The sequence below is a fragment of the Chlamydotis macqueenii genome, chromosome 8 (genome assembly GCF_036417535.1).
Source record: "Chlamydotis macqueenii isolate bChlMac1 chromosome 8, bChlMac1.mat, whole genome shotgun sequence".
NCBI classification, from domain to species: domain Eukaryota; kingdom Metazoa; phylum Chordata; class Aves; order Otidiformes; family Otididae; genus Chlamydotis; species Chlamydotis macqueenii.
In genome coordinates, this window is record NC_141563.1 from 28,249,244 (window position 1) to 28,270,297 (window position 21,054).

The window sequence follows — 21,054 nt, forward strand, 5'->3', positions numbered from 1 at the left end:
AGCAAGTCTCATAGCTTTTTTAACAACTTTGGCTAATAAGAATATATTTTTTAATTTAACTCTAGAAAATAGTGAAAAGTGTTTAGGCCATCCCAATGAGATAGGCCACTGTGTCCCAAAGTCCTGCAATTCCAAAAATATGTTGTGGGTATAATGGAGAAGTAGCCTGACTGTACATTCTCACTGCGATGCCACAGCAAGAAGGGTAATATAAACCTTGAATATATATGGAAAGAAGCGATCAGGCCTCTGGTTTACACAGTGTTGTGGTGGTTATGGGTTATAGGGGTCAGTTCTGTGACTATTTCAAAAGGATGTGGAAAAATTGATGAGTCACAAATTTGTTTGAGGGCTGGAGAAGGTGTCACAAACCTACAGTGGAAACTTACGAAAAGCAGGATGAAACTTCCTGGCCTGTGTTACATGGGGGATTGAAGCACGCAACCTAGTGGCTCTTTCTGCACATAAAAATGACAAGGAAGCTACATCTGATTGAGACATTAGATAAGTTGGCTAAATTGGGAATCTGTATATAGTTAACATGTTGAGGGCAGTGTGTCCATGGGCAACTCATCACTGCAGTCACTAGAAGAGAAATGAGTTTTGCAGAGCTTTCTTTGACAAAGTAGACAAGAGTTGTCCAACCTTTCCGGTGATACCAGTTTTTCTTCTGCAGAAGTTCTGAGAACAAGTAGACTTTGGAGGGGTTTCCCTTATTCCTCCTCCGTGGCTGTCAGATGGATTGCTTTGCTGTGAACCCTGTAGTGCAAGGAAGACCGTTGTCAGTGATGAAGCAGGCCACACAACCTGCGAGATAGGTGCCTACACTTAATTATTCAAAAAGTCTCCACTAGATTACATTCAAAATCCTGGGCCGAACTCCATTCAGACTGGTAATTCCTTGGCTTTCAAACCCATTTGTGTGCTTTAGAGGAGTTTTGTGACTCCAGTTATCTTCCAGCACTACTTCAAAATGTTTTTTGGAAGTGAAGACAATGAAGAAAGGAAATAAATTTAAGCTTATTGTGTTTGTATTTGCTGAGTTTCATCATTGTCATTTATGCTTACACACACTCTACTAGTAACATCTAGGAAAACATGAAGCCTTGGTAAGTTTTGTGAATCCATCTCTACACCTGCAAGCAGTTCCAAACTCAAGCCAGCTTTTAGCTGCGAATCAGTAGGTCGCCAGGTTCCTCCACTGTCTTCTGCACCTGATGTTCTGCAAAGTGAGTGGGAGCAGGTGGAAGCAGTGAAGTCATTGAGATTTGAGTAACGAACTCCAAAGCATGTAGTGACAACCTTGACAATGAAGTGGCTAGACTTCAAAGTATAAAAATAATATCTGGATCTACATATTAGTCTTCTCTTTTTTATTTTTTTTAACCTGTATTATCTTTCTAGCATATTTTTCCAAATATATATTTTATTCTGCTGACTTGAAGAATTAAGTGCTAATGTTCCTTTTATCTCATAACAAGAAATACAGTAATGGGAATCAACCAATTAAATACCTTGAGAACTACGTTTCATTTTTATTTTTTAATATACTTGTTTTGTAACTTGACCCTTAGCTTCAATTGTTTGTTAATTTAGAAACAGCTTTTCTAAAATTTAATATTAAGGTTAATTTTAGTAACACAGCTCATTCTTATTTCTTCCTTATAAATGAAATAACGGACTGTATAGGCAGTGGTTGTGATGGTTGTGATTGTTCTAATGGGAGTGAAGGCATTTAAGTATTTTAAACTTCAATTATTTGGCTTCGGTCTTTGTATTACCTGTTGGACTGTGAAATGTCTATTTATGGACTAAGTCTCTGGGGCTTCAAGATAATAATAATGTGTTTTGTGCATCACTGAAACCATCTCTGGGAAAAAGTATGTAATTTTTTTTTTTTTTTCAGATTATTTTTTCATAGCACCTGCCTCCCCTTAGTGTAGTGCTCATTCTTCTATATTCAAATAATTAGATAGATCTACTAAAAAGAAGACAGAACTGGAATTTATTTAATTTCTTATATTTTTGTGTGTTCAAATTTTTTGTCACCAGACTTTTTTTTTTCTTCTGTCCTTCACTCACCAGTAGATGAGCTACAGTTGTGTCTTGAAGAGTCCTTCCTTGACTTCACCTTCCCTTTCACCTCGTTCTCTGTATTATACGGCAGTCTGTTGACCATCTCTGTCCCGTGGTCCTCTCTTGTCTGGCTCCTGCTCTCTGCCAGTTCTGAGACAGTTGATTAATCCTTTTCCAGAGGAGTAAAGAAATATGTTTCTTGTGTTGTTGCTGCCTTTGGTGACAGCATGTATCGAAGCAGCATTGGTTAGAGCAATCAAGAAAAAGTGCATCCTTTCTCTTTTCTATTCAAATGTCTTTACATCATCCTATTTGTTTTTCTTGTTTGCGGTTCTGTGCTCTCTTATGCTGCTGACCATACTCACATCAGTTCTTTTCTGATGCCCTCACATCTGCCTGCTTTAACTCTTCACCTTTTATCCTCTCATTTCACTAGAAGATTTTTGAAGAGTCTTGGCAAAGTTGCTCTTTGCTGATGAATGATGGGGTTTGTAGGGGAGAGTTCAAGTTAACTAGTGAACTTGCTTCTAAGCAGAGTGCTCCTACTGCCAAAAGCTTGTCTCTTATTTCCAACTGTATCTGTTAGTAAAAGAGATCACACCGTCTTATAACCTTTTCTTGCCTTAGAGATCACGTACATCAAGACTGAGTTGATAAGATGGTCTTGTACTGTATAGTATAAGAAATACTGCAGCAGTATTTCTTATATAGAAAGTGAAATCTTCTCTGCTGATAAAATAGCAATTACTATTTTATTAATAATTTTATTAGTAATTGCTAAGGTTAGGACAGTTACAGAATTCAGTGGGTGTATGGTTTGATCAGAAGTGACATTTGAAAGCAGGAGAGGTTTATATTGGCTTAACTCGCTTGTCAGATTGAGGTGGCAGAAGAATGCAACTCAGTCCTTGTCACAGATGTGACAGAACTGGGAGATGGGTCCCGATTAATTCTTGCGTTGTCATGACCATGTTATGCAGTAGTCTGGTTTTGGTTCATAACAAGTCCCTACAGTCCTAGTCCTGTTTTGATTTGCAGGTCTAAGCCATTGGACATGCAGCAGGCTGTAAATGTCTGTCATTTTTGCCGTGCAGAGTGGAATGCATTGACTTTCTTGTAACTGAGAATGCATTGCATCACTGCTGAGCCCGGAATTATCTTTGGATGTTTCTAAGGAATCACATGTATGGCGGAGAAGCCTTCACAATTGTAAAGCTGAATCATTTACCTCTTCTGTGTCTCTCTCACCACCTTGCTGTAGGAGTTTGATCCTGAAGAGTTCTACCATTTGTTAGAAGCTGCAGAAGGCCATGCCAAGGAAGGGCAAGGAATTAAATGCGACATTCCTCGTTATATTATCAGCCAACTGGGACTCACCAGGGATCCCCTGGAGGGTAAGAACTCTTGTTTTGTACTCTCCAAACTGCTGAAAGGATAAACATCTCCTGGTCACTACATAGCTGAAGGAGGCTTTTATTTTATTGGTTTAATTCCTAGGCTATTTTTCCTTATTTTCCTGTTTGCTGTCAAATTCTAGACTGTCTTTTCCAGCCCTGTGTCTCAAAGGAGCATTGCTGCAGTGAGGATCGCACATCAGCATTGACAGTTTTTTACTTATGGTGTTAATAATGTCTTCCTGTATTATAGCTGAAACAATGTTAGAAAATGGCTTTATGATTTACTTGTTTTCTCTGTGCTGTTGGACAGTAAAAATAAATTTACCAGTTATTTTTCTGATCTACCTGCCTTCTGGTGACCTGATTGGAAACTATCCTGTCATCCCACTTTGTTATTCTCTGTGGGAAAAGTGTATTTGTTGTGATTTTCCATGAGAAACCAGGACTAGTATGAATTTTTAGGTGGAGATGAGATTTTATTTTTACATCCTGCATAGCAGCAAAACCAAAGAGAGTAATGCTTCAGAAGACAGTAACAGCTTTTCTGCTAGGTGCCAGAATTGCATATGGTAAATTGAATATGCTGTAAACATACGGAGGCTCAGAAGATCCTAACTTTGGAATTTGTGAGTTAATATTTCTGCCTGGCACTTTGCTAGCTGAATCTCTTCTCCTGTGACAAGTTTTATGAGCATGCATGGCTTGCTCAGCAACAATAGAAAGTGTGACAGACTGGAGGTTACTGTGGAATATTTCAGCAATTGAACTGTATTTTTTGTTTTCTCAGGAGAGCATAATTTTAGCATAAATTAGTAGTCTGGGTAGGACTACTTTAACTTCTGTGGTGTTTACCAGAATGACAGTGACAGGTTGACTTCAACTGAAGAGCTCTTCGAGAAAATTTCTACCAAAGATTGCTAAATGCAATTTAATAGCATTTGTTGAAATCTGACATTAAAGTGAAATTTCCTTTGATCCCTGTCATGGGAGCAAACCTTTCCATCACTAATTCCCCTTACTAAAGTCAAATTTTCTTTAGAAATGTGTGGAGATGTCAAGGTGCCTTATTTCCTTTCTGTAAGGAGGGCACCCAGAAATGTCAATGATGTCTGTGCAGAGACTGGTAGTTTATGTAGGATTTGGTTTTGCAAAGTTTATAGCATCTCCTAAGGCAGCTGAGTGGCCTAAACTAACGGACTTTCTCCCAGTTTGCTGCTGCTCAGCATTTTGCAGAATCAGACATGTTTCATGGAGGGAGGTTGTTTGAAGTGTAATGCTTTTTCTCTTCTGGAGCACAGAGGTGCCACCAGGCTATATGCAGGCACAGGTGCATGGAGGAGGTTTTAATATTAACTAGCCAGTGGTTTCCTCAAATTTGCATTTGTTGCTTTTACTTACTATAGAAACCACCTAGAATAAGTCGGGCTAAAATTAGAATAATTAATTATATTCATCTCTATATAAAATACTGCCTACAGCTTAAAAGATGTTAAAGGTTATCACTGTATAATTGGGGTGACTTTTTACAGAGGGGAAAAATGTCCTTCCTCATCTACAAGCACCTCTTAAAATCCTATTTCTCTTGTATAAACAAAGAGAATAATGTTTGATTGAGATCATTAGGAGTAATCTTTCCTCTTTCTTTTCAGAAATGGCCCAGCTGAATAGCTATGACAGCCCAGACACTCCTGAGACAGATGATTCAGTCGAGGTAAAGCAGTAATACACTTGCTGTCTAGCGCTTTTTTTTTTTCTGGAAAGAAGTAGTCTACAGTAAAGAATTAATTATAATGCAGAGTAATTTTAATTTTAAAAAGAAGTGCTGGCATTTAAAAGCACATGTTAGAACTAGAGTATACACTCAAAAATGTGGAAATCTCTCTGCTGTGGGGGTGAAATACTTGAAAGTTACAAACGGGCATTGTCATCAAGTTTTGTTGATTTTTTTTTTTTTTTTTTTTTTTTTTTTTTTTTTTTTTTAGAGTTGCAAACAAAAATAATCTGGAGAAATTTTTTATGTCTGCATTTGTAAAACATGATGGGTACTGAAGTGAGTTGACTTTAGTAATGGACTGTTGGAAAAAAAAATTATATAACTCACTAGGTTTCAAAAATACTTAGTTGTTTAGTTTATTGGTATTTTTAAAATGTAATGTTGGGGAAAGGCCTTAATCTCATAGTCCAATGATTGTGCCAATAGTTGTGGAGGGAATCTTCAAGGGTCCTGGGGATACAGATGATTATCGTAAAGCTTGAGGACTGCAGTGGTTTAGAAATGGGTTCAATTTGGGTGAATGGGTAGAATGAAGTAATTCCTGTACCTGAATTCTATTTTCTTGTCTTCTTTCTTCAGAGCCGTGGGGCCTCTGTCCAGTCAAAGAAAACTCCATCTGAAGAAGAGTTTGAAACTATTAAACTGATCAGTAATGGTGCTTATGGGTAAGGCTTTTAGACTTTACTTTAGAAGAAAATACTATTATTGTCCTGCCCAGGGAAGGGCTATAGTAAAGTTTGGCAAATGACTGGTTTCTGCTGGGTCTAAAGCATAAGTGAATTTTGCTTAAGTCTTACAGAGGTTCCACACTTGTGATGTCTTCTGTATTCTTTTGGGAATGGCAGAAGAATTCTGCCATTTCTTGCATGTTCTCGGAGTTTCTTAGACAATAGCCTCTGTACTTGAACATAGTTCCTGGGTGTGAAGTCCTTACATTGCACTGAACTAATACACAGTTTCCAGCTCAGGAAAATTAGTTGCTCCACATGAAAACTTTCAGAATATGGTATTCCTAATCCCTCTGTGGGGCAAGTTTCTGAAGCCCTTCCTAGCTGTGATCTCAAGTCTGTTTTTCCAGTAACTATTTCTGAAACATTTCTTTATGGTATGTAGGCAAAATATAGACATTTCAGTATCTTAGCTTGAGATGACAAAAACATTTTGCCTAAACCTTGTCTCTGGGGAAAATACTGTCACTTAGTTTGTTGTGAGGTTTCCTAAGTAATAGTAAAAAAATGTAGTTCCATGAGTCTGAGAATTACTTCGCACCCATTTCCTCATTGCTTGTCAAGGCAGTCTGTATTTCCTTTCATGCTGTCTGCTTAAGACCTGTGATTTGTGTGTGTTTAAAGGCTGAATGAGTGCAGGTAAAATTCTGTAGTTGCAAATGTTATTGATGATTCATTGAAACAGCAAGAATGTTGAGGGAGAAGTAGTTTATGCTTTTCTATTCTTCCATGTATTCAGATTATATATGTAACAGGTGGCTGTTTGTGAGCATTTGAAATACTAAAAGAAATGCTAAAATTACATTGGGGCAAATCTACTGTGAGAAGTAATACAGTAAGAATTAGATTTTATTATCCATTGAAGAATCCAGAATGAAGTTGGTCAGTTAAAATTTTAACCACTCATACAAACCTATCCAGAATTTTAAAGACCATTCCTGACTCTTTACACTTCGTAAATCCTTACCAGTGATAGTCATTAGACTGTAACTGAAAAGCAGGGATATTCAGTAGGTCATAACAGGAAAACCTGAGCATGTGCTTGAGTGTTTTGTTGAAGTGAGTGCTTAGTTAACAGCAACTCATTTTAAAAAAAATTGTATGTGGAAAAAAATGTAAGCATATTTTTTAGTCAGTGAAGGCACAATGGACCATGTCAAAGAGCTATATTAGACAAGAAGATTTTGTATCCTTTCAGTCATATTTCTGCACAGGCCCCATGATTTAAATGTAACTTTACAAAAAGGGGAGAGCGGTGGTAGTTTTGGTGTTACTCATTTCTGTCTTTATCCTGGGTGTATTTTATAGTCAACTGTTGGTGAGACACAAAATTATGTTGAATGTAATATACCCCAGAGAAAAGGAAACAAGTGCTGATTCAATAAGGCCGGCAAACTGGATGAAAATTTTATTTGCAACCTGTGTTATTAATGTGCAGGAATGTAATGATCTGCAAATTATAAAAATGTAAGAGACACTTTACTGAAGGAAATATCTAGCGACGGTGTTGAGTGAAATTAATTTTATAGAGCTTGGAAAGAAGTCATGCTGGTTCCATATGTTTTGGACAATTTTTTTTAAATGGTGACTGTAGTGTTGAAAAATATGTGCCTCTGCAGTGATGTTGAAGGAAATTTGTGACACTTGTGTCTGAAATATCCCAATAGTCACATCAGCAAAAATGCTACTTACAGAAGAAGGCAGAGTAGCTTTTGGAAGGAAGCATCATGGGGTTCCTTCTTTCCTAGGGGAGCTTGACACTGAGATAGGATTTTGTGGAGTCACAGATGAGTCTGTCAGGATCCATTCACAGCAGTTACCATCACTATTTTTTTTTGGGTTTTTTTTTGTTTGTTTTTTTTTAAAAAAAAAACAAAACCAAACAAACAGAAAAACCCAAACAGTATGAATTGAAAACTGACCTTTTCCGCTTTGTATGTGGTTTTCTAGAGCAGTGTATTTGGTGCGACACAAGACCACCCGTCAACGTTTTGCCATGAAGAAGATCAACAAACAGAACTTAATTTTGAGAAACCAGATCCAGCAGGCTTTTGTGGAGAGAGATATCTTGACGTTTGCTGAGAACCCATTTGTAGTCAGCATGTTCTGCTCCTTTGAGACCAAGCGCCACTTGTGCATGGTTATGGAGTACGTGGAAGGTATGTTGGTCATTATCTACACCTGCAAAGGGATCTTAGATAGGATGGACCTGTAGTGTGTATGCAGTGTATCTCCTTGGAAAGGATGATTTTTCTGAGTGATTTATAATATGTGTACTTTTGGGTGTAAGACTGGCCAGTGCACTGCTCTGAACACCATAATGGGACGACTGTCTCATGTGTGTGCTAGTCCTTTCTTCACAGAAAGTGAGCTCAGTCAGCCCTGCAGTTGCAGGGGAGGTTGTGATGCTCTTTTAGGGAGGAGTGTATGGACTGAGCTGGAGAAATGAGTCATTCTACCACTAGAACTTCTTAGCATAAGGAGATACTCTGTTTGTGAATCCCTGTGACTAACACAACGTGATTGCAGTGGAGCTGAGGAAACATAAAGCCACATGTGGAAACCTGCTGGAGTCAGAAGGCAGCATGAACTTTCCAGTATGCAGTGGAAAGAGACCCTCCCGCTCTCCTATGGGATGGTGTGGCTAGATCCGTAGCATGTTTGCTTGGCATTACAGTTCAAAAAAGGCAGTTAAGAAACATGACCAAGCAACACAATCTTTGTTCTTTAGTAGCTTTTTAAAAAATACGGTGCTATTTTATGCTGGGTTTTTTTTGTTTGTTTGTTTTGCTTATTCTTTGGAATATTGATTGATTTTATTTTATCACTGTATCTTATTGTAAGCAATATATTTCCGCTGGTGGGTAGGTTTAATTTCTTATGCCTGGCTTACTTGGCTGAATATTTATGAGAAATAAGCTTATAGTTATTGTATCAGTGCTCTTTCAGATAAATTAGTGGAATAAGAACAGATGTATTGACATAACAAATTTTAATATTAATTCCTATTTGCAAGTAGAGATCAAAGTCAAATGAAATGTGTGGCCAGTGTTCCTTAAGAAGCTTGAATCAGGAGCCCACAGGCTTAATTTCATGAGTACTACTGTGTCCAAAGGCATGGCTGCCTCTCCATGTGTAGGGAAAGCCAGTTAGTAGTTGTAGAGGTGTGTACTTTTTTAAGAAGCTTGTATATTGGAAGTAGTGTGTGTCTCGGTGGTGGAAAGCAAAGTAATTTATAGAGAGGCCAAATAGTCGGGAACTTCCCTTTCTTCAAGGCTTACTTACGGTTTTGGAACAGCATCTGTACAGTTCTTGAGCAAGCATGCCCAGCATACGTGGATCTCAATTTTCCTAAGATTTTAATATTTATTTGATGCTCAAGACAAAGTGTAGAGAGTGCTTTAGAATTCAGGCTAACAGGATTGAGAGAGACAGCCTTCAGGAAACTTACTCTAATCTAGTATTGTAGACCTGTAGCTACTTGTTTTTACTGATACTTGCCATTTCACTGTGCCACATTTGCAACTTTTTTTCTAGGAGGTGATTGTGCTACACTTCTCAAAAACATTGGTGCCCTACCTGTTGATATGGCGAGGATGTATTTTGCTGAGACTGTTCTGGCTTTGGAGTACCTACACAATTATGGGATTGTTCACCGTGACCTAAAACCTGATAAGTAAGTTTTAACTCTTCAGAAGCTGGAGGGAGATAGACAGTTCTTTAGGGGCTTTCTGTATAGGCAAGAGGACATGGAAGCTAGAGACAGTAAAGATCTCCAGTGGCATCTGATGTGTAGGAGATTTTGTAGAATCTCTTGCTACTAACGTAGAATCAGGTGGACACTGAGAAAGGATGAGAAGAACATCTTCAGATATTATGTCAAAGATGTTGCTAAACTGATGAAATTGTGACAGAAGCTAGTCCGTCTAGTTGCCTTGGCAGCTCTGTGATATTTAGTTGCATAGGAGGTTCCATCCAGGTGTTTGATGGGGACACAACACTGAGAACTTGCTTAGCATTATCTTGTGTTCTTTTTTTAAATTGCTTTTGGGAAACAATTACTTGAATGTTGGATTATTGTGCTGCATCTCTTTCTTCTAGTCTCCTGATAACTTCCATGGGTCACATTAAATTAACAGACTTCGGACTGTCTAAAATTGGGTTAATGAGTCTTACAACTAATCTTTACGAGGGACACATTGAGAAGGATACCAGGGAATTCCTGGATAAGCAGGTAAGCTGAAAAATTTTGTCTGTTGATGTGGAATCAGATGCAGGATTCTGTCTTGGGATAGAATTGGAGTTTGTAGAACTTCCTCACTGCATTGACGCTGTGCTGTGCATTGTAGAATGGGAGGACAAGATACAAGTCCATTCTCATGTTTGTGCATAAATTGATACTGGTTTTTATTTCAACTTCTTGTTTTGGAGTGAGGCACTTCAGCTCTTAGTTTAGATATTGAAAGTGTGTCCCAGGCAGCAGTGCAGGTGTGTACGGAAGTTGGGTTAGGGATGTAACAGTGATTTTGCTGGAAGGTTGTTCCACGATCTCCCCCTTCTGGTGCTTAGAAAGTTCATGGCAGGTTCTTTTGTGTTTCTTCTTGTAATTTTGTCTGATAGCTTAAACATTGATTTTTATCCCCATGATGTTTACTAAGGGTCATTTTTCTCCTTAGCCTTCGTTTTGCTAGGCTTAACCAGCTAAGTTCTTCTAGATAACAAGATAGATTTTCCTCTGATGTGTGAATAGCTCTTTCATGCACCACTTTCAGCTTGAGTTGATATTTCCTGAGCATAGTTGACAGGAACTAGACTGTCCTGAATGCAGTTTCACCAATGCCTTGTATAATGGGATTAAAAAATACTTCTCGATTCTGAAAATACCTAGGATCACAGCTGAATTTTCTTTTTTAGCTGTTCCAAGTGTTAATTCATAATCATCCTGTGATATTGTCTTCCTTTGCTCTGATGAACAATATTTTTTCTAGTAGGAACTCTCTTTGGTCACTAGATCATGGTCTTGCACTTTGCACATTTTACAACTGTTTTGTTATTGTTGCTGCTTCTAAGCCTGAGGCAACCTCGATCTTCCAGTGTGGTTTCCTTAGCCATTGCCTATGCCAGCTGTACTTCCCAAGGTTAAATGCTGAAGTGTGTGATCATGCTGTGCTGCTAATTCTGCATCTGTGAAACTAAATTCTGCTAGCACAGAGATGTGAGAGGTTTGTTAAAACTCAGTTCCTGATAGCTATAGTTGTGCCAGTAGACACCCATCAAGCAGACAAACCTATACACACAGAATATGCATCTTTCCCATATGTTTTACTATATGCACCAAAGAACTGCTTAGCTAGCATGTCTACACTAGGAACATTTCATAGAGAGTGATACTGTTTCTGTCCACGTAATGTGTTCCTCAGTTGAAGACTCTTGCTCCGTGGAAGTCGTTCACGGAATAAAGTGGTTAGTGGCAAAACATTAAGTTCTGAGGGGGGAAAGAAGAAAAAAAGACAAAAATAAACTTTGATGTGAATTTGGTGATTTGTAAGTTTATTGCTTGCTTTTGTGTGTTTCTTTTGAGGTCTGTGGGACTCCGGAATACATTGCACCAGAAGTGATCCTGCGCCAGGGCTATGGGAAGCCTGTGGACTGGTGGGCCATGGGAGTTATCCTGTATGAGTTTCTTGTTGGCTGCGTTCCTTTCTTTGGGGACACACCTGAAGAGCTGTTTGGACAAGTGATCAGTGGTATGTTTCTGTTCTGGCTCAAAGTGTGCTGTGAAGTAAAACCTTGAAAATATTTAGGATCCACAGTTTAGTCAGGAAGGACTATGTATAAAATAATTATCTTTAATTTTAAAATATTTACTTTCTGTGTCAAGGTAGCATTCATCTGATTCCAGCTATTGAAGATTGTTGAGTTGCTTAACATCTTGCTAGATCTGTCATTGTGCATGATGTGGGAGTCATGCAAATCCTTGGGAGGTTGGGGAAAAATATTTTGGGATTTTTCTGTTCTGTCTTTTAACTTAAATGATGGAGAATATGAAAGGAGCAGCCGCCAACTGGTCTAATTCGGTCTGATTTTGATTGTTGCTTCTGTAGGTGCAAATGTCAGTCAATTAGTAATTGTTGTATAAATAAAATAAAAAGGAAATTCCAAGCAAAACACATTGAAGCTGTTGTACTCGGTAACTTCACATCTTACGGCTTTTTAAACCTATCTCCTGCTTGAAGCTGGACAAATGATTGCTTTGTGTTCTCTCAGTGAATATGCCAGTGAAAACATTTCCTATTGGGAATGCTTTCTGAAACAGTAAATTTTTAACACACTTGGCACATCTCCTTTGCAAAAAGCAAATTTCAACAAAGAACTAAATATGATGCATGAAATCGTTACCTGTGAATTGTTCTCTCTGTTCCAAGTACAATGAGCGTGGAATGTGCAGGCACGAGATACAGCCGCAGTATTGTCAGTGTCATTGTTTATGAATTGTCATGGAAGTCCCATTTCATACTTTATTAATAGAGTTCTTAATGCTTTTTTTCTCCACAAGCACTTGGATTGACAGCAGCTTTAGCTGATGCTGAATTTTATGCATTTTGGAAAATGTCAATGCTTGAATTATATTAAGTATGCAAGCTGCTGAATTTAAGGTATTTACTATTCTGGGGCAGTACTGAGCACTGCATTTTACAGTTTAGGAATGTGAATGGTTATTCAAATTGGTCGTGAAGCTGGTAGAAAATGTCAAGTCTCTTTTTGTCCTCAGATGAAATTGCCTGGCCAGAAGGTGATGATGCACTGCCACCAGATGCCCAGGACCTCATTTCTAAGCTTCTTCGACAAAATCCTCTGGAAAGAATGGGAACAGGTAGGAACCTTGTGCATAGGAAAGTACTTGCCAGAAGCAAGAAAAGAAACTGCCTTGCCAGTGATGCACACCCCTCCATGTTGAAAAATGCTCATCTAGAGCTGGGCAACAGTTTATACTGGGTCCTATAAATCCTGTGTGATGAAGCTGTACATGAGTCAGTAAGATATGACTGTCTTCTTTGGGAAAAAATAAATGAGCACCGTCAGCTTAGCAACATAACTTCTCAAATTTGTGCTGTTCCATTAAAGGCTTGAGGATTGTGTCTCCATGTGAACACTGTATAATCAGATTTCTTTGAAGTTCTGTTTGACTAGGGGCTTAATCCCCTACATGAATGTGAACTCCTGAGTGCAATAAAGTAAATGAAAACTTTCCCATTCCTAGAGGCCTGTACTGTACAATTCTCCAAACATACAGCAGAGGCTCTTCAGCAAAATCAGATGCGCATGTCTGTCTGTATATAATGTCAGATATAAAATTTTACAAGTCAACACATCTCATTTCCTCATAGTCAATAACCATAAATAATCTCTAGCTATGGTCTTGTTTTAAAATCTTGTGCAACACTACAGCTTCATGGCAAGGGTTGTCTGTTTTATAGATTTGATTTTTTTAATTTAATTTTGGCTTTTCAACTGGAGATTATACTTTAAGGATAAGATAAAACCTAATTATATAACAATTCCAAAAGACACATGTGTTCAGTAGACATAACACGTGTGCACGCAAGGGTGAAGAATAGATCATGAATTAATAATAATATCAGATGATTTTAACATGTTCGTCTTATCTTTCAAGTACATAGATTTAAAGTAGTTGCTGTCATGGAAAAGATGTAGACTTTCTTGCCTTAAAAAAAAATCAGTCCATCAACTCGTTTTATATTTCTTACATACCTGTAATGCTGAGACTGCTGTTCCGCTTGGCATCGCACTGTGCCACTGGCATTCGACAAACCTTTTATCTCTTTTCCTCTGCTGTTCTCTTTTTTAAAAAGACAGTAGCATCTTTTATGAATATTAATTTCATTTTTTTAAAAAGGCACATACTAGTAGACAGATAATCCTTAGTTTCTCCTTCTGGGTACCCAGGCTTCTGGGTTAATAACAAAAGAGGTTAATAACAAAAGATACTAATTCAGGAAGATATGTAAGCCCCTGCCTTGTTTAAAGCACATGGATGAAATTATTGATGAGAGTGGAGCCAGCACATGGATGATTTTATTGATGAGAGTGAAGCCAATGGAGCATTCACATGCTAAGTACTTTTCTGAGTTTCCTCTCTTTATTTAGCTATGAACAAGATGGTATTTAGAGTTTGGAAAATGTAAATTAGTTCTTAATCTTGCAACTTGCTGTGGAATGTAAGAGCAGATGCTGTCTTCCAGCCAGTTTAGTCATGTGTTGTGATTAAATAGGAAGAGGAGGTGAGAAGGAGGAAATCTTGTTCAGATTTTATCTTGTATCACCACTTCAGTAAAAGGATAAGTTGTTTCTCAAAATTCCTGGAAAATGTATGACTTAAATGTACTTGGGTACGTTCTTTTAGGCTCTTGATATTTTGAGGGTTTGTTTTTCTTGTCATGCAAATGCTGAAAGAAATACTTTGCAATAAAAGATGCTTATTTCAGGTAGTGCCTTTGAAGTGAAACAGCATCGGTTCTTTAAAGATTTGGACTGGAATGGATTACTTCGGCAGAAAGCTGAATTCATTCCACAGTTGGAATCTGAGGATGACACAAGCTATTTTGACAGTAAGACTAAAGATTCAGCCTAAACGGCATCGTATTTTTCATGCGTGTTTCATTTCTGAAATTGTTAGAGATAAGTCATTGTTAGGAATTGAATAAAACACTTGATGGAAATTGCTTTTAAAAGTTTCTGTTGAATGCCAAGTAAGGTTTCTTTGAAAGCAAGTGAATTTTAAATGAGAAAATGTTGCTGCTGAAGTGATGTGGCCTTTCACTGGTGCCTGTGGTTCTGTCAGCCGTAGCCCTGCAGTGAGAGGTGCTGCGGTTATTACACTGGGTTTATTACAGTACTTCCAAAGCATTTGCTGTACCCAACTTCCATGAGTTTTTGAGCAGTATTATCTTTCCCTAGTGACCGTTTTCAGCCAATAAATGTTTTTTAAAAAAAAAACAAAGAAACCCCAAACCTTGAAGACAAGTATGTAGGGAAAATTATTTAGAGTTTTAAATTAACTTAAATTATTTTCACTGCAAGTATATCACCTTATTTTAGTGTTGTTAACTCTAATGAGATGTGAAGTGAAGTGCCTGTCTGGTGTGTATGAATGTCTGGGAACTGCCATGGTATCAGTGCTATGTAGGATTCCCGGTATTTCCAGATAAGCAGCAGACAGGGTGGGTGCTCTTGAGAGAGAAAAGAGGAACTTCCCGTGAGGGATGAAGAAGTCTCTGGCCCCAGAGCCTCTGCCTCCCTAGCTTTTCTCATTTGATTTGAGGAACTGAGCATGTGGAAGGGACTTGGGCTTGTCACTGGTCAGGAGGGTCTTTCCCTGATTCCAGCTGTGGTGCAGGATGATACTGGGCTGTTTGTGTTTCCTGAGGTATGGAAATTTCTACCCTGCTTCAATGAAATCTCTTCCATCCTTCTCCCAGGGCCATGGGACTCACTGACTCCATATGAAGCATGTTTTTGCTCTGCTCCTGCACTTTACTCAGGGTGTAGAGAGGGAAGAGAGCAGTCTGCCTCTAGCCCCTCGGCTGCCACACTCCAAAAGCAGCGATCGGATTTAGATAGGGCAGTCCCAGTTTGGGGAAGAGACTTCTAGCTCAGGGGTTGGGTGGAGAGGTAGGATGAGGAGAGAGATGCAGAAATCTCCATGTACTCGTTGCGGAGAGCAATTTGAGTCACGATGTGCAGAGGGGGCAGAGGTGTGTTTTCCTTATATTGAGGTTGTATTGGTACAACATGCACATGGAAACTGAGGCAGCGGTGTGTTTCCACCACTAACTGGACTTACTGGACATTGGAGCTTGAGCTCTGGTCACTGAATTGGGTCAGTGATAGGGAGAGACTCAGCACAGCAGTTGTGAGCAGATCCTGGTGGGTAAAAGCACCGTGTTATGTTCAGTGGTGCAAATCACTGGGTCTGTCATGTAGGAATGATGGGAAACTCCACAAGTGCCCAGGCATGCTCAGCAGGTTGTCGGGGTGACTCTGTGAGTCCTTTATAAAGGCTGGAATTCTCACATCAGGAAGTATCTCACATAGACGCTGATGAGAGTTGACGTTGCTGTTATAAACCCTAATGCAGAAAATTTTAGAATTTGCGAAAGTAGCTTTGCGGCTGATACAGTGCAGCAAATTTGGCTCAGGATATCTGTCAGCTTTCTGTAGCCAAACTTATTAATGCCTGCCCTGCAAAATCCAATGTGGCTGGCTTAGAAATCCAGTGCTGCAAATCTCAAAGCACAAAATCTCTTTGGAGGCAGTTTAGATTTTTTGCATTAAAAAATAGCTTTGCATACTGGCTGCTTGCCCATTTTCTTTTTCACAAAATCTAATCCTTTTTCTAGTTATAGGAGGGAGAAGAGGAAATATTTTTTGAGGGTAAATATTTGTATTTTTTAAAGAAGGCTTGTATGTTTGTGTGCAGGACAGACTTTGTAAAATCATAAAGCTGTTCATTGGAAATTGGGACAGTGAATTGTTTCTGTGTTTCCTTCCATAGGATTGTTTGCCATAGGGAAGAAATATCCCTACCACAAAGGATCTGCAGGATTAGACACCTGCTAAGTGGCAGCTGCTTTTAGAATATAATGTAGCTGATGAGATAAGATAAATTCAGTAGGAAGGAGGTATTCTTCACTGCTAGTTGTACAGGAAGAATAAAACTGGCTGGGTATGTTTCAGTATTAAGGAAAATACCCTACATGGTGCATGAACACTCAGAGTTCTTTGTAAGTAGACAAGGAGGAATGCTTGAGGTGTGAGAGTTATCAGCACTCCGTGCAGTGATGAAATGTGCCATGTCTTGTTCATAGCCCGTTCAGAACGGTACCAACACCTGGATTCGGAAGAAGAGGAGGATACTAATGATGATGATCATGTGGAAATACGGCAGTTTTCCTCATGCTCGCCAAGGTTCAGCAAGGTAGGAGCATGCTAGCTTGTTGAAAATAAAATTCTAGAAAGGAACACAGTTTCATTACTTCATATGGGGTAGATTTTAATCACACAGATGATATGTGGGAGTTACATGGTGTTCAGTATTCACCGAGGAAAGAAAAAACTATATGTTCTTTATTCTGTGATAGTTTGTGGCCTAGTAGAAGGTGAGTGCAAGAATAATTGGAGAATGAGATTTTGTATTTCTTAATGTTTCACTAATATGCAGGGTACTGTGGAGGTCTCTCCTGTGTCTGATGCAGTTTGATGTTTTTACTAATGAAATGGATGATGGGAGTGTCCAAAGCTCATTTGCTTTGAACAGTGTCATTCTGAAAGGGTCTTCCAGTAGGTGACAAGATGGTATTAGGATGAAAATTGATTTTGACATTTTGGAATAATGGTCTAAAATTGAAGGGATGCCATGCAGTAAGAGCGAAGATGGAGTTTACACCTCTGCTGTTCATTGTCTCAAACACAGCCTGAGGAACAAATGATGAGGTGACAATTTCAAACAGACGGATCTGGGCAGATAGTGCATCGTGAGTTAGATGTGCCGAGTTATTGAAGCAAAAAGGCAGTTACCATACTAGGTGAGCATGAATAGTTTCTGCAAGGCAAGTGAAGAAATCCTTTCCATTTGCTTAGCAGTAGGAAGGCCGTAGCTGGGTTACTCTGTCCTGTCCTGGGCAATGTTCTTGAAAATAAACATGGACCAGTAAAAGAGAGTCCAGAGGAAAACAACAGGAATGATCTGAGATCTATGAAACAAAACGTAATGTGTTTCCGAATACATAACTGCTTGAGGGAAAGGAGTACATTGGTCTTCCTGTTCTACCCAGAACTGATGTGAAATGATGGGCACAAAGGAGGTGTAGGGTGGATGATAAGAAAAAGTTTCCAGTGTTGAACAATAATTAAACACTGGCATGGGGAATTTTTAGGATTTCTGTCACTGGCAGCTTTTAAGAACGGGTTGGAGAAACATGTGTTAGGTGATTACAAGAGAGCTGGTTCTGCTTTGAGGTGGGGAAGTGGACAGGAAGCCTTGAGGAGGTCCCTTCTAGCCATGCTTTCTGGATTCAGGTCTGTGCAGGTCTCTTATTCTTAGGCAGGTAATTACTCTGAAATAAAAAGTTGGAATTCTGAACATCTTGAAGTAGTACAACTCCACTGTTAGCCTGAATATAGCAAAGAATGTTTGGAGAGGGGCAGAAGGGAGGAGAAATGCTATTTTGAGGTCAGCCCATTCTGTGAATTGTATTTCCCTCTTTTTGATGAGATGGGAGTAGGAATTTTACTTAGGGCCTCTGAAAGGTATTTTAATTTTTCATGACAGTTCCTCCAAATTTGCACTACCATAGTCTGTTTTAAAGCACCAGTTCATTCTTTGTCCTCAGCTGGGCTACAGTGAGGGCTTAAGTAACAGTTGCCATTAATTTTATGGGGTTGCTCCTGATTTGCATCACCAAAAGTATGTTTAAAATTGGACCTGAGGATTAGTTGGGGTTTTGAAAAAGTTCTCAGGAGCACGTAAGGATTTTTTTTTTCTGCCTTTTCTCACCATGAGTATTATTCATCTGTAAGACTCAAGCTTTTCTTTAGGGTTCAGTGTTTTTGCCACAAAGAGAAAAAGTTCACTTTTAATGAATTTATTTTAAGACCTGGAAAATTATACAGCATTTGTAATGTGGGAGGCATAAAAGCCTCATTATATTTTGAAATTCTTGTCTGACAATTCAGCCATATGATTTATTAATAGTTATCTTGTTGATGCTCTGAATTTTTAATAATATTATTTTCATTAATCTCTTCTTATGTAAATTAGGTCCACAGTCAAGTGTAGTTTTAAAAGGATGGATTTTTTTGCTTAATCATTTAATTATTTAAAGACGGCTGTAAAACCAAGAAAGGCACTTTCATTAAGCTGTCAGCATTATAGTAGATTCCTTGAGGAGGGCAGGACTTTTTTGTTCTGAAATAAGCTTGGGGCAAAGCTGATAGACTGATGATAATGAAATGGGGTCATGAGCATGATGCCTATCACGGAATTGAATTTGTGTAGTAAGACAGCAAGATCCAGATGCCAGCCTTCAAGGCTTGTGGAGCCTACTTTTGCAATACCTCCTCTTAAATTTGAGAATTACTAAAAACAAAAATCAAGTCGTTTTGAAAAGTCTTATTATTTCTGTGGTGTCCTGGGCTGTTTTCAGAGGACAAGTATAGGGTGCTGTTGTATAAAAGCATGTTTAATGTTTCTGAAACTTGCCTTTTCCCTTTCCTTCCTGGTGCACTTTGAGCGTGTCACATCTGCACTGTGTTGTCAGTCAAAGAACATGGCCAAGTTCATGCTTTCAGGGAATATCTTCCATTTTGAGAAGAGATTACGCCCCTTGATCAGAAAAGGCCACGTAGGTTTGTTTTCTCTGTACAGAACAATCTTTTGCTATATACAGGTGTACAGCAGCATGGAACGTCTTTCCATCCATGAAGAGAGGAAGACTCCACCACCAACTAAACGGAGTCTGAGTGAAGAAAAAGATGACCGACTGGACAGCCTTGGTGGCTTGAAGAGTCGAGATCGCAGCTGGGTGATTGGATCTCCTGAAATGTAAGTTCTGTAGAACTGGTTTCTCATAGGATCTGAGAAAAACTGACCTGTGCCAAAACTTTCTATGACCAGTGTTAGGTCAGGAATGCTTCGTATGATGTATTTCCACAGGTGAAGCCTGAAGAGTGGAATAAATAGATGAAAATAAAGATGTAGAAATTATATTGTCCTGAAATATGACTTAGTAAGTACTAACAAACTTCTAAAATTGTAGCAAATCCTTTAAATTAGTTTAAAAGAATCCTAATTTTAAATAAAGCTTTCATTTGTGGAAGGGCTGGTTGTATTGGAGATGTACCAACAGCATTTTTTTCTTAAACATCGGTGAATCCAAAGTCTGGTCTTGCCAGACTTTTACCATTTTTTACAAATTAGTGAAACCATTAGGAAAGTCCAAAGTTTTGGAAGTTCAGAATATCAAAAAAAATCTTGTGTTCTAATAAAAATATCAGTAAAATACATGAATGCCCAGAATTTGGTTTTATTTCTTCCTTTCTTAGAAGCTTAACAATGAAAAATATTGGAAATGTAGAGTCAAGTGATGCCCCAAACTTTTGTCCTAATGATGTAGCTCCATCTCCCAGCTTCACCATATGGCTTCCGATATGTGAGTTGGATCTGTGCACTGTTTTCGCCTTTTTCATGTTTGTTATCCTGCTAACTTAACTGGGGGGCTCTTCTTCCTTTCTCTCTTAGATTGCGTAAGCGCTTGTCTATGTCTGAATCCTCACACACGGAGAGCGACTCCAGCCCACCCTTGACAGTCCGCCGACGCTGCTCTGGGCTTCTCGATATGCCCCGCTTTGCCATCTCCACTGAGGACGAGGGAACTGTTCTCAAAAGGCCACAATCTGAGGGGATGCTCTTATCCACCGTGCAGTCGCGGGAGGGGCTGCCGGTGCCCATTCCAGAACAGCCTGTGGAGCAAGAGCTGCAGCTGGAAGGTGATGCTGGACCCACGGCCCCCTCCACAGCTGTCAGCAGCACCACAACGCTGACAGGTACATGCTAGATACGATGGTGTCGTGGTTCCCCAAAAATGCCGTGTTAGTTTGCAGATCTTAACTCTGTAAAACTGTGGATTTGGATGTTGGGTGATGTGAATGTCTCATGCCAAGTGCTTACGTTAATAGAGTTTTGTGGCTGTGCTTGTCTTTGAAATAATTCTGGTGATTTAGTATCTTCAAAATTACATCTTATATTTCAGTCTTGTCACTTCAAATTGATTAAGGTCTTCTCATGCCTGAGTCCCATATAATCTATACCTACTTACAACCACTGGGTGCCTACCTGAGGCAGCATTATTTTAAGCATTAATCAGAGCAAATCACTAGTGAGTTGGAGTTGGAGAATATGGGTGTCAGCCATATTAAAAGATCCCTGCTTCCTATGGTTTTGTTTATCTGAAAAGCTCTAGTCTGGAGTAGAGACTTGAAATTTGCTAGGAGAGTGGAG

The 21,054-nt window shown here is 39.0% G+C and overlaps 1 protein-coding gene across 6 annotated transcripts in view; it reads left to right on the forward strand.

Annotated features, from left to right (window-relative positions):
- Nucleotides 1-21,054, forward strand: part of MAST2 (microtubule associated serine/threonine kinase 2) — a 206,920-nt gene that overhangs the window by 171,421 nt on the left and 14,445 nt on the right. For all 6 annotated transcript variants that reach the window (XM_086752986.1, XM_086752990.1, XM_086752988.1 and 3 more), the window contains 12 exons: nt 3,338-3,470; nt 5,123-5,184; nt 5,827-5,912; nt 7,926-8,134; nt 9,513-9,651; nt 10,077-10,209; nt 11,557-11,722; nt 12,748-12,849; nt 14,483-14,605; nt 16,865-16,974; nt 19,445-19,599; nt 20,296-20,600. In XM_086752986.1, coding sequence (XP_086609112.1) covers nt 3,338-3,470; nt 5,123-5,184; nt 5,827-5,912; nt 7,926-8,134; nt 9,513-9,651; nt 10,077-10,209; nt 11,557-11,722; nt 12,748-12,849; nt 14,483-14,605; nt 16,865-16,974; nt 19,445-19,599; nt 20,296-20,600 — 1,723 coding nt within the window. The remainder of the gene's footprint in view (nt 1-3,337; nt 3,471-5,122; nt 5,185-5,826; nt 5,913-7,925; nt 8,135-9,512; nt 9,652-10,076; nt 10,210-11,556; nt 11,723-12,747; nt 12,850-14,482; nt 14,606-16,864; nt 16,975-19,444; nt 19,600-20,295; nt 20,601-21,054) is intronic.